Source organism: Gasterosteus aculeatus, chromosome 14, assembly GCF_964276395.1.
Source record: "Gasterosteus aculeatus chromosome 14, fGasAcu3.hap1.1, whole genome shotgun sequence".
Lineage (NCBI taxonomy): Eukaryota > Metazoa > Chordata > Actinopteri > Perciformes > Gasterosteidae > Gasterosteus > Gasterosteus aculeatus.
In genome coordinates, this window is record NC_135702.1 from 7,997,834 (window position 1) to 8,011,087 (window position 13,254).

At 42.5% G+C, this 13,254-nt stretch overlaps 3 protein-coding genes across 8 annotated transcripts; 2 read left to right on the forward strand and 1 right to left on the reverse strand.

Annotated features, from left to right (window-relative positions):
- Positions 1 to 656: 656 nt before the first annotated feature.
- rhof (ras homolog family member F) lies at positions 657 to 4,148 on the forward strand. 2 transcript variants are annotated; one of them, XM_040198197.2, is made up of 5 exons: positions 657 to 1,122; positions 1,360 to 1,447; positions 2,506 to 2,615; positions 2,862 to 2,996; positions 3,224 to 4,148. In XM_040198197.2, the coding sequence occupies exons 1-5, from the start codon at positions 982 to 984 to the stop codon at positions 3,386 to 3,388; spliced, it is 639 nt and encodes a 212-aa protein (XP_040054131.1). In that variant the 5' UTR covers positions 657 to 981; the 3' UTR covers positions 3,389 to 4,148. The 2 variants fall into 2 exon arrangements, with proteins under 2 accessions (XP_040054131.1, XP_077943979.1); XM_078087853.1 differs by having other exon boundaries at positions 669 to 1,122; positions 2,862 to 3,001.
- tmem120b (transmembrane protein 120B) lies at positions 3,885 to 10,347 on the reverse strand. The gene is made up of 12 exons (XM_040198185.2): positions 10,188 to 10,347; positions 8,927 to 9,045; positions 8,610 to 8,726; positions 8,470 to 8,529; positions 8,273 to 8,368; positions 8,096 to 8,185; positions 7,881 to 7,946; positions 7,705 to 7,766; positions 6,169 to 6,261; positions 5,863 to 5,927; positions 5,707 to 5,775; positions 3,885 to 5,519 (listed from the first exon to the last, which is right to left on the reverse strand). Exons 1-12 carry the CDS (start codon positions 10,248 to 10,250, stop codon positions 5,403 to 5,405), a joined length of 1,017 nt encoding a protein of 338 aa, XP_040054119.1. The 5' UTR covers positions 10,251 to 10,347; the 3' UTR covers positions 3,885 to 5,402.
- On the forward strand, positions 10,334 to 13,060 carry morn3 (MORN repeat containing 3). Of its 5 annotated transcripts, none has more exons than XM_040198191.2 (6): positions 10,334 to 10,563; positions 11,225 to 11,394; positions 11,493 to 11,650; positions 12,364 to 12,523; positions 12,617 to 12,801; positions 12,931 to 13,060. In XM_040198191.2, the coding sequence occupies exons 2-6, from the start codon at positions 11,250 to 11,252 to the stop codon at positions 13,039 to 13,041; spliced, it is 759 nt and encodes a 252-aa protein (XP_040054125.1). In that variant the 5' UTR covers positions 10,334 to 10,563; positions 11,225 to 11,249; the 3' UTR covers positions 13,042 to 13,060. The 5 variants fall into 5 exon arrangements, with proteins under 5 accessions (XP_040054125.1, XP_040054128.1, XP_077943977.1 ...); XM_040198194.2 differs by having other exon boundaries at positions 10,425 to 10,563; positions 12,695 to 12,801; XM_078087851.1 differs by lacking the exon at positions 10,334 to 10,563 and adding an exon at positions 10,629 to 10,774 and having other exon boundaries at positions 12,695 to 12,801.
- The last annotated feature ends 194 nt before the right edge of the window (positions 13,061 to 13,254 follow it).

A 13,254-nucleotide genomic window follows, 5' to 3' on the forward strand; every position in this document is an offset into this window, starting at 1 on the left:
GCTGGGTAAAGATGTCCTCATGTCGCACCCTGTGATGAGAGAGAATAGTTTATCCTGACACGCCAATCTGTGATGTCACTGCTGTCTTCAGCCATACAGATGACTGACACAATGCTTGTAAAAAAACAAAACAAAACTGGGATTTAAAATGAACACGTTAAATAGTAGAAAACAAATAAACATTGTCCAATGTTTTTTTTATTATCTTTTGTTAGATCAAATGCACAATTGGATTCTGCACACAGGCAGGGTAAATAATCTTATTTATATTCCTCATTTTGGTTCCTCATGAATAAAAGCGAGTAATTGAGGTCAATCGTCATCCGACTGATATTTAATGGATTGCCATTAAAGGAATATTCCATATTGGTGCAAACATCCATTTATGGTAAAGGGGGAAAAAAAGGCGGCTAACCCCAAAATAAGCACACAGCCGCATTCACCGTCACCACAGGTCAACGCCACACATTCCCAACGTGGCGGATGCAAATCTAGTAATCTGCTGACCCGCTGTCTTGACAGCATTCATGCTGAATATTTTCTGCGTTATCTCGAGCGAACGCACCCTCTGTTGGTGGAGGCAGTGCTTCTTGCTGAGTGCCCACCCAGAAAATGAAAATCGGCACGCACGCTGGATGGGGGGGGTGGGGGTGGACCAGCCGGACGCTGGCTCTTCCTACCCAGAGATGACTGCAGTGAGCAGACGGATGACAGGGTAAACTGTGGGCGGGCGGGCTATTGGAAACATCTTCACTGTGACAGGAACAGGAAGTGGTGAGCAGAGCGAGCTACCGGGTAAATCATGCTCCTCTTCTGTTCCTCTCTCGACACCGCCTCTACATCATCTCAGGCTTTCCAAATACGTGCTCGTCCGGCTCTGCTATGAGTTTAACTTGAGAGAATCCTAAGAGAAGATAACCTTCAGCCCCCCACCCCCCTACCTGGTCCAGTCTGGCACCCGCCTGATTGATTGGAGGTGAAATGTCACAAAGCTGTGCTGGGACAGGGACTGCTAACGGTACCACCAAAAGGGCAGACGAACTTAAAATTGTGGTAGTGGGAGATGGAGGCTGTGGGAAGACATCTCTTCTGTTGGTTTATGCTAAAGGAGATTTTCCTGAGGTAAGAAAGGCTTCTACGTTATGTGATTTTCAGTATTCATTTAAGACATTCATTCTGTCTTAAGGCTAAATCTATTTTTATTCTACAATTTATTTTTGTAAAAATAAATGAGTGGGCCTCGTGTCCTGATGTACCGGGGATCACAGATAAAATGGCAGCAACATGTGGAAGAATATAAAATACACAGTACAGTTGTTTCATAACGTGGACGTCTTGCCTTTTTTGCATCAAACACAGAAATATGCACCGTCAGTGTTTGAAAAATATACCACCACTATCTCTCTCGGAGGAAAAGAGATAAAGCTCAACTTGTATGACACAGCTGGTAAGAAAAAAAAATCCCCTCAATGTAGAAGATGATGGATATTTATTGCTTTGACTGTTTTTACATTTCACATAAATTGTAGAGACCCCTCGTTAGAGAACAGTATAAAAATATTCCTGCATACTGACTCAAACCGCCGTTTCTCGTTTTTAAGAAATTTAAGTTCAGACATCCTCCATCTTGATGTTTAGAAACTGACGGACACGAGGACGTGGTAAAGGTCCGTGTTTACGTCAGAGCATCATCAACACCACCGGCTAACTATTAATATCCAGTTAAAGAATCAACTTTGGGGGCAAAAGTAAATGTGAGAGAAAGTTTGTTTTTACCTCCAAAATAACACTGAAACCCACGTTAAGTAAAATCCTCTTGTTCCTCCATGTTGGATTTCTATAAGAAATGTAAATGTCTACCAAATGTAAACCAAAAGAGATTCAGTTTTCTATTAACTGTACCCATACAATCTCTATTTGGTTACTACAGAACATAACTTAATGTAAAAGAGTGTAATTTGCTAGTTAACACATTTATGGGTCTCAGTTCTGATATCAGCAGATTTTAATTCCGATATATCTTGTATATATTTCTTGTTGAGTTAGATTTTATAACCAACCACACGCTTTTAAAAGAAATTTAGTATATATTTGATTTTGCATCAAACTGTGCCATTTTGTACAAGTCTTACCTAATTACCTAACCCAGTACCTAATTTGACGTATTTATTTTAACAATGCCCACCTTTGTTTCAAACTGCTGTATTTCTGCGGGTTCCCATCTGAACGGAGCAAGTTTTAAAGCCGTTTAATCTTCAGGACAACCCTTGACAAAGTGCAGCAGAGGGCCTTACATCTGAGTGAAAAGGAAGCAGAATCCAGGATGTGGTTTCACACATCTGCCCTAACTTCATACGCTACGTCATATCTTCTGCTTCAAGCTGTTGCATCCAAAGCGGACCTCTTCTTGTTGAACTCTCATTTACGATCGCGTGCACACTTTTACACGTGTCGGGCCAACATCAACATATGTACGATATCGTTCTCCTCCTCCTTTCTTTTCAGGACAGGAAGACTACGACCGACTGCGGCCGCTTTCGTACCAAGAAGCCGATCTGATCTTAGTTTGCTTTGATGTCACCAACCCCACCAGCTACGAGAACGTCCTGATTAAGGTGATCCTTTGCACTGTGCATAATCATCGTGCCGAGATACAGGTTGCCTCTTCAGGTTGTGCGCGTTAATGATTGTTAGTCTGGCATGTTGATTCTGGCTGCATTCTTTTGGATATGATTAACTCGTGCGGCTGAGCCTGCATGTGGACGTTGACCCCCATCCCTCCGCGCACGCCGGTACAACTCTAAAATCTAACGTTGGAAAGACGCCACAACCCGTGTAACCTCAGTGTTTCGCATTCCCAGTGGCACCCAGAGGTGAAGCACTTCTGTCGGGACACGCCGGTCATCCTGATTGGCTGCAAGACCGACCTCAGGCAGGAGGAGGAGTGCTGCAGGAAGCTCAAGGCCACGGACCAGGCTCCCATCACTTACTCACAGGTGAGGTACGAAGGAGAGTTCAGACACTTTGCGACCTGTAAAAAAAAAAAAAACGGGGCGTGAGGTCACAGGATGTTAACTGCGATGTGCAAGAGGAAGCACGGTAACCACGACCCACAGACACACCCAGGTACTGCAGCTTCCAAGTAGTGAGACGTCTCTTCCAGAAGTACATTGGTCCAGCTGACAAAGACAAAGACTGATCGGTGGTGTTGGCGTTTCTGCAGGGTGAAGAGATCCGGCAGCAGATGAATGCAGAGCTCTACCTCGAGTGTTCTGCAAAGCATCAGGAGAACGTGGAAGACATTTTCAGGGAGGCGACCAAAAGGACTTTGGCCTTCAATCGAAAACAAAAGAACTGTAAGAGGAAGAAGAAATGTGTAGTTTTGTGAAGATGAACTGATTATTGTGGACTCTCTACTGCAAGAAGCAGCAGGTTTGTATGAAACTCAAACGGCCTTCCGTCAACATTAACCATTTCATATTTTTATATAAATATATATTTTTGATGGAAAGTTTTATAGTTCCTACACCAGTTTCTTTCTTAATTACATCAGTTAGTTATTGTCTATTCCCAGGACATCGATTCAAATGTTTGAATCTGGTTTACAGCAAATAAATAACAGATTCACGGACAGATTAGTTCACGTTACTGTGGCTTTAACAGTCTTGAGAAAAAACATTGAACAAAATCCATTAGTGTGTTTATTTCCAGTGAATGCAAACACTGAACTAGAATCAGTGGCAGGGCGCTTTTCTTTAGCAGCGGCGCCCCCTGCTGTCAGGAAACCGGAACATGTGCAATAGCTGAACGCAGCGAAATGAATTGTAAAACGAATACAATTTAGGTATTTATTAGGTTTTGGAAAAGAAGCACGAAGGTGGAAAAACAATTTAATTCGGTGTTTATTATTAATATATATATTTTACAACAATGTACAGAGAAATCATCCCCTGTCTCTCGTTACTGATCACACTCAGGCACCAGTTACAGTCTAGAAATGAATGACGACAACATGGTTCATCAGCTACATCATACAAATGAGGAAATCAAGTTGTTTTGTGCATTCTGGCAGCTTTTGCATCAAATGTAACATTTTGGTCTGTACCTCAACATGTTTCAATTTTCCCATTAAAAGTGACTTAAAATATTGTGATCCTCTTCAACATGATTACTTTGTAGAAAAAGAGAGATGCTACGATCTCGGGATTTTTCAAAATACTTTTTTTTTTTTTTTTTGCTGGAGTAAGGCAGTAGAGATCCGACACTAGTGAAAAGCAAAAAAATAAAACTTCAAACGAGCATGAGACAGGAACCAGATGCCACTTCCGCCAAAAGCATGTTCAATCATCATTCTGCATATTGGTCTCACAGTAACGAATAGCAGCATTTGATCACATTACAAAATGTACCAGCATGTTTTATGGCTTTGTGATGAAATGTGTAACAGAGTTGGACCATTAGTGAAACGGATAAACCTAGACGCTACAATTAGTAACGCCATTAGCATTCATTTAAGTGGAACATAGTAGTGTATTGTCGAGATGATGCGACTCATGAGAACACAGTTCAGGCGTTATATTGTAAATCAATAAATACAGTTATGGCTTTTGCAACCGCTGCCAGAAACAGTAACACATTCCCTTAAAGTCCTTGTTCTCTTGAGGAACTGGGAAGACTACGAAAAAAAAAAAAAAAAAAAAATCTTTACTGAAAGTGAGAGGCAGTCAAGTATCAGGTTCATGTTTGTTTGTTTGTTTTAAGTTGTCAACAGGTTTTTAGTTTACTTGACTTACAGGTTAGCAGTGTAATAGCACAAGAGGGAATTCATAACTACACATAAAACATTAAATTATTCTAGAAGTGAAGAGATGTTGATTTGTGTCCAAAGCCAGAGAGCGTTTGACTGGTGCCACTTTACAGAGGCACCAAGCACACGACAGACGTCGGATCTTCAAACAACAACAACAACAAAAGAAAAGGCAAAACTATATTCTGCTCCGTTGATCGTGCACCACCTGCCCTCTTTTACTTGCATATGATTTGAACAGAAAGACCCTCTTCACAGATTCATGCACGGACACACAAACACACACACCCAGCACAAAAAAAAGACAAACATCCAACCTGCTCGCTTTGTATCTACGGGACAAAAAGCGACGGAACTGGTCCACCAGGTGAACACCCCTTTGTGTCGTGACCTAGTGTGCAGTGACATCGATGCCGGCTCGTTAGGTGGGGGGTGGATGGGTGGGGGGGCAGATACTTTGGCCGCTGCTGCCATCAAAGAGAGCGAGAGAGGTTCCGCCTTGGTCTCCTCCTGGCTTGATCCTACAAGCTATCGCGTGCACGGTGCTTCAAAATTTACTGGCCGTTTAGAAAGACTTTTAAAATCTTTTCCCCCCTCAGTCATTTTTCTGCAGTTTTTCCTGGTTTTTCTGAAACTTTTGGTGGACGACTTTTAAAGTGGTGAGAGAATTCCCAAGGAACAGGACGAGAAATGTCAGCGCCAGCATGAATACCTGGAATAAAAAGGATATTAAAAAGAAAAATCAGAAACTACAACGCTGAATATGGCCTTATATGTGTGAACCCGGCTTAGAAATACAAAGGCAAAATATAAAGTCATCAAAAGAAACCTTTTCTTTTAAACCAAACTATTTCATTTGGACACAACTCCTCGACATGTAAGCAGCGTGTCTGTCTTACTTGCCACTCTTTACAGTCCTCGCGTCCTCCCAAGCGAAACAGGGTCACCGAGTTGTACAGCTGCCAAAACTGACGTAAAAAGAGGAGGCGTCATCTTCCAATGACTGCGGAAGCACATTGTTGCTTTGATGCACATTTATTTTTCCCTTTACTTACATGGCCAAAAAAGAGGAACGGCAAGAGAAAGGTGAGGCCTCTCCACATCCAGGACTGAAACCCCTCTGCAGACACAACGTGACACAGTATTCTAAAATATGAATGCTTGCCATGTTTGTAGCCACTCGCCAATCAAGAGTTGGTTTAAAGAGCAACATTGACCCAAGAACTCAAACATCTGCTTGGAAGCACACCGATGTTACAACTTTTTCCCCCTCAGTCTCTGACCTTTACCGCAATTTTCCAGACATGGTGTTGCAGATGGCTCCAGGAGTTCAAAAGGACCAAAAATAGCTCCTAACTCACCCACTGTGAGGTCCAGCTGATTCCTCTCCCCCAAAGTCCGCAGCCTGTACAAGCAGCCGCTCTGGTAGTAATACTGGAGGAACTGAACAAAGCCTGGAAGACCAAAAGAAAAAAGAGGTCAGATTATTAGAAGGGGGGGGGGGGGGTGGGGTGAGCACACCAAGAAGGTTCACGTAATCTAAACTCACATCTCAGAGCTGGAGTCGAGAGGAACTGGCATCGGCTCAACTGATGCTTTCAAATAATAAACAAACGGCAGCTTAAAATGTTGAGCTTTGTGCAACTAAATTGGATCATTGTGTCCAAACAAAAAGACAAAGTCACATTGTCTCAGTTCAAGCTGAGGCTGCGCGTTTTTTACTTCTCACTCAAAACCCCGACCACGGAACCGCGTCGCATTACTTACAGCATCACACGCGAGTCTCCACGTGATGTACCACATCACGACTTCAACCCCCACCACGTGTGTGCATCATGACTTCACTTGTGTTATCCCGGTGGACTGTTTTAGCCTTTTGTTAATGAGACGGTCATCAGCGAGCCAGCGGGGACGCATGTACAGCGTAACCTGAGGCACAGCACGGTTCATGCTGAAGGGAAGCCTTGATTCATGTTACAGGACACCAGGATTAATGACGCGATGTGAAATGAGTCTGTTAAAAACAGACTGTTAAATTTGAGGAAAGTTGCGTTTAACTTCCCCTGAATATTTTAGATGTACAGGAACTACGTGTTAAACACATCAGTTTAACGTTTGACTGTACGTGTTGCACCTGCAGGTGATCCTTAATCTGCTCCGTTATGTTCAATTACATTTTAATAAGATATTCTGTGTAGATTTGGGTTCTGACCTCTGGGTTTTTTATTTTTTTAAAGAGAAAGAAAGTTTCAGGGTTATAATTTGATATTAAATTAACAGTTTTATAAATTCTGAAGTAAAAGTTAAACAGCTACTCTAATCTCTAGTTCAGACTAAACAAAAGACTTGACTATAAATTATGATCTGCATGTACACTATTTTCTGACCTGCACATAAAAAGAATGAATGATAAATGATCAGTATTTGTTCAGGTGTGTAAATACAGAGATGCACGTGTAACAGCACACAGCTGGCCTTTGTAACACATGATGTAACCTTGACTGACAGCGCGAGTGTCCCATAGTGTGGCTCCACTTGACCAAAGTCAACTAACCCCATTAGAAATGTTGTGGGACAACAAAAATGAGTGTTTTATTAAACTGAAAAACAAAAAGGATTCCACCAAACAGACCTCTTAAATAGAGTGAATGAGGCGACGAGTTGCGTGCAGAGTTGGTTAAATTGCAGCTGGAATACATTATGACAGAGAGCCTTCACCCTGTAGCACACACACACACACACACACACACACACACACACACACACACACACACACACACACACACACACACACACACACACACACACACACACACACACACACACACACACACACACACACACACACACACACACACACACACACACACACACACACACACACACACATCTCTTACTCTGATAGATGGAGAAGGCGAGGAACTGGCTCCTGAACATCTGGTACATGGGCCCCTCTGGCCTATGGAGGAACACAAGAAACAAACGACGTGTAAACACAGAGAAACTCCAGCCTTCAGGGTCACGTTTGCACTCAAGTTCAAATGCGAAAGCTGAAACGATGACAGACACTCACCAGGTGAGCATCACACCCGACAGAAAGGTGGATACGTAATGATGGGACACCCACCAACCTTTGATCCTAGAGAGCAAAAAGGACAAGGAAGAGACATTGCCGTTTATGAAATTGCTCCCCGTCGCAGAATCCACGAGCCGCTCTTTGCAGTAAAAGGAGGAAAGAGAAGAATGAACCATGAACAGGTGCTCAGACGGATCGACGTCACAACATACCTGGAGCCGTTGCTCATGAGGATGCTTTCCCGTATGGTCAGTGTGCAGTAGTACCACACCAGTAAAAAGTTGAAGATTTCATCAGTGACTCTGGGACGAAATACAGAAAATAAAATAGCCAGAAACTCTAGATTTGAATATGTCAACAACGACTGAGGGGGGGGAAAGTTCTCCCACCGGTAGTTGAGAAAGAAGAGGCAGGTGATTGCTCCAAACATCAGGATTATCGTCATGTAAAGCTTGAACTTCTCATACTCGTCTTTGTAGGCAAATCTGTGGGAATAAATTGGAGGTCAGAATGAAGATGGCGGGTTCGCTGATCCAAAGTCGTAGCCATACGTCACACTGCGCTTAAGGCTGAATATTTGACACACTTTGCCTGGTTGCTGAGGAGTGTGACGTTCACGTTGCCGAGGACCAAGTTCAGGTAGAGCCTGAAAAAAGAAAGAGAGAAAAGAAATTATATTCTGTGTCTTTAATGGTGAATGCATTGTCAACCAGCAAAAGTACTGACCCGTTTCTCTTTGGCAAGTATGCTTCCATATCAAAGAACACGCTGGCCTTTTCTTTGATTTGTGATTTGATGTCCGTTATCACTTCCAATTCCTTCTCGTCACATGTTTTTGAACACCTTCAAAGATAAAATCACAATCAGTGGAATTGTTGTTTTTTTATTTTGAGACTTGCACAAAACAGGGTAGTTTTTAAAATGTGTAAATACGCGTATATTCCAAAACAGGCTGAAGAGCCTCAAACAAACGACAGTGTAAAGTGTACCAACGGACGCGTGAATAAACGATGGGCTTTCTGCCCCGATCGGAGAACACTTACTTGCTCAAGCTGTACCTCAAGTCTTTGAGGCGTTTTCTCTGTTTGCTGATGGCGGTGCTGCAAGTGCACTGAAGATTGGTGAGCTCCTCAAGTTTTTGTCTGTAGATCTTGTGAGTTTCCTGGTTATAAAAACAAACCACAAAAAGCCAGCAGAGGAAATACCGATTAAAAAGAAGAAGTGCATTGAACTAGTCATATTCCATGGAAAATAACCAATGGACCATAAACCAACACTGAAGAGCTCAAACAGCGAGTCTCTATTAAGCAAATACACATACAGGTAATAGGTTTTGACCTTTTCATCAGAGGGAAACACAGCCAGTGGCGTTAGATCACGCTGTGCGATGCCTCTTTCAGTGTGTACGCATTAAACGATCGGCGACCAGAACACAGCTTTCCCAAATTCCACCATCAGCAACTGGTTTATGATGCGTTACTGGTTTATGATGCGTTACTAGTAGATGCAATGCTGTGGTTCTGTGCCAAACGGCCAATTAACAAGATCTGTTATTCTAAAAAAGAAGGGTTTACCATAAGACAATCAACAACGTGTTTGATCACCAAGTGCTTTCAAAAATAGTCGGGACTCACGTACAACACATAACGCTACTTTCTGGAAGGAAGCAACAGACAAATATATAACTAGGGTGAAATATTATTCACCATGAATTCGCTTCATTTTTGAGGAACATGCCCGAACAGTTGACAAGTCGTCTTCATCACCTCGCCCTACGGAACAGCTGCACATTTGACGTTTCGAAGTCCGATCAGCAGAGGGGATCTATTCCTCCGATAACATTATCAGAATCCACTTGTATGCCTAACAGCGTGGCGATGGGGATGATGCATTCCGTATTTAGGACTTTATTTGCTGCAGCGAGAGCGTGAAGTTTCCTGCGAAGCATCGGCGTAACTTGGGTAACAATCGGTTAACGTCATCGTGGATCGACGGAACAGAACTACGCGCTGTTGTTAGCTAAGTAGCGTTAGCCGATCGCTAGCCGCTCGACGTGAAACCTGCTGCTAAACGTTAGCGGCCGTAAAAGTCGATACGGTGATAAGAAAACGGCGAGGAAATAATCCACTCCTTAGACATTTGCACCGACGGCGAAATACCGGGTTTAAAACTGGGCTGAGAATGAATGGCGGATAGGAAATAACCGTCCCAACTAACGCAGTCACACGAGTGTCGGCTGTCAAGAGGGATCCCGAGACCCGCAACGGCAATTTACGATGTGCTCGCTTTCCCGTCCTCTGTCACCTGTAATTGTTGATATTCTTCGTCGATTTCCTCCCACTCCGTCAGAAACTTCGGTTTGGACATTTTGGTACAGTCCGAGGAGCGCAGCTTCACAAGATCTCACCCTTTTCCCAGACAGGCTGTCAACTCGTAAGCTTTTTTAAATGTGCCGTAGAGCGCATGCGCGCACCGTAACTGCTCTGCCTCTGATTGGCTTCTGCTTGCGGCTGCTTATTGGTTGGGCCGGTAAAGACGTCAGGATAAGCCAATCAGAGACTGTTTGGGGGTTGACCAGAATGCTTTTCAACAATATTGCAATGTAAAATAAAGTCACTGACAACCTTCGCATATGTAGACAGTCAATATCAACCAATCCAAAGAAAAAAATGTAGTAAAGGTAAGTTGGACCTCCTAGACACAATGAACTCAAATATGAAATTAAAGCAAACAAAGTTAAAGTACACCTCTGTGTTGCTAGGATACAGCGAATGCTTAAACCTCTCTCGGTTTCGGACACCAGCTAGAAACATGTTTTCTTAATTTATTCGATTACAAAATGTCCTGCGTTCACAAGCGGGTTTAATTAAGTAATCTGCCTCTACACATCGGTAAGGTACAAGTGGGCTACTTTGTTTTATGTTAGTGTTAGTCGGTGATAGGTCACACCTTGTAGTACAACGTTAACAACTAGCGTGAAAGTTCGCTTTTTAACTAACGTCAGCTATCAATGCAGCTAAAGGACTTGTTTCACGTTGAACAACGACAACTGTATCCTAAATGTCAGTTAATGTGTATATTCAGAATTTTTTTTTTTTAATGATTTTTTAAACATGACTTCCGTCTTTATGAATGTAATTAACAGGTATGCTATAACGATAAAAAAACAGGTTTTAATGTGTAACATAGACTAATAGCAGAATAGTATTTTTTGTTTAAACAATTATTAGTAAAACATGTTTATTATGTGCTCACCTTGCTAGCTGAAGGTATAGGATTACCATTATAGGGGAAAAAACACGTTACAGCGTCATGGCAGTCACGTGTTATTTATGTTCCAGGGGTTTCATCCAGCTACTTCGAGTCATGCCGCACATTAAAACATCTCAGACAAATCGGCTTTCGAAAACGTTTTTGGACACAAAGTCACAGAAATGTGGACTGCGGTGCACGGTTTTCTCAGTCGATGGAAATGAATACACAGGAGAGTGGCTGAACAACAAGAAGCATGGTGAGATTTTCATGTGTAAACATGTCTTTTCAAAGCATCAACATGTCATACTTCGGCCACAAAGGAGCTAAACTGTTTACTTTATTATTTTTTTCAAGGGAAGGGAACTCAAGTGTGGAAGAAGTCCGGGGCCATTTATACTGGAGAATGGAAATTCGGGAAACGCGATGGATACGGTACCCTCAGTGTGCTGCTTCCTGAGACGAAGGAGTATGAAAAGAAGTACTGCGGTGGATGGGAAAATGGAAAGAAGCATGTACGTATGCTGCTATACACTCACACTGTAACACATGTACTGTTAGGCCTATTAGCAAATTGTATACTTTTTTCTGTTTTTTGCAATAAATAAAGTTCAATAAAACTAATTTGACCATGTTTTTTTTATCCAACTTTTTGGACTATTTTAATCACTACTGCAGTCTCGAAATGATCATTCCCTTCATTACAAGCATCTTTAGTACTTAGGAGTTCAGAGAAGAGATCATTGCCTTGCACAAACAAGGAAACGGACCAAAAAATAGGTCCCTAGAGATCCAGTTGGAAGCGTAGTTCACAAGTTTAAAGTTGAAGGAACAGTGGCTACACTACCTGGATGTGGCAGAACGAGGAAGCTGTCTGGGGCTGAACCTGATTTCTGAGTGGTCAAAAACCTTCGAGTGACATAACACCTGCAGCTAGATTTGGTGGCAGCGGGCACAGAGGTTTCAGTTTGAACAGTGAGGTCGATACTTGACAATAAAGGGTAGCCTGCCCGCAGTAGTCATTAAAATAATTAATTTGGTTTCAAATTTGGATAAAATATTAGTTCAATATGAGGTTCATTGAACTACTCAAACACTTCTTGTGTAATTTGTCTACTGCAAAGAGTTGAGAAATGGTAGATTTCTCCAATAAACCTAATGTGCAATAGGAGTTGAATCATTTGGGTGTTTGATATATTGTGCATAACATTTTTTTAATCTCCTTTAGGGGTTCGGACTGCAATTCTACAAAAACGCTGCTGTTTATGAGGGGGGGTGGATTGAGGGCCAACGAGGTGTCTGGGGGAGGATGTGCTACGAGAGTGGAGATGTCTACGAGGGAGAGTGGCTGATGGATAAGACTCACGGACAGGGCACCATCCGATTCGGTAAGACCAATTTACTTTCTGTATCGTTTAACAAAAAGGTTAGTGAGGCGAACTGGTGGGTTTTGACATGTGGCTTTCCAACTTGTGTCCAAGCAAATGGAAATTGGTATGAAGGCGCGTGGCGGGAGGGCGAGAAGAACGGTAACGGAAAGTTCTACTATTCTGACAAAGGCCAGATTCTGGAGGGCTTTTGGGTGGACGGAGTGGCAAAGTGCGGGACGCTGTCGGATTTTCAGAGGAGCGAAGCCCCGACCCCGACAAAGTATTCCATTCCACAGGTAAATTTTTTTAAATGACGGATACTTCCGCATCGTCTGCAAACGCTCCGTAGCCACTTAGGTGGCTCGGTCAAACAATCATTTCATTTTGTGGATTTCAAATCTGAACTTTTTTTTTTCTTTTTCAAGCTACAACTGATGGATATGGATTTGGTTTTGAGTGAAGCAAAGTCAGCCTACCTCGAGACCCTCAGCAGCAAGTTTCCACTCGCACGTGACAAACTCGCAAAGAAAGAATAAACGAGCAAATGGCACCACATTCAACTTTGTCAAAATATTTACAACGAAATACTTCTTATCTATTGAGATTTCAAATGACTTAAACAATAGTCTTGCAAGGACTGAAGCAACATCAACATTAAGTATTGCATTTTTGTTATGCTGCACTCTCACCATAACCACCTCATCACCCACCCACCCAACGTGTAATTATGAGGGCATATGTGCACGTAT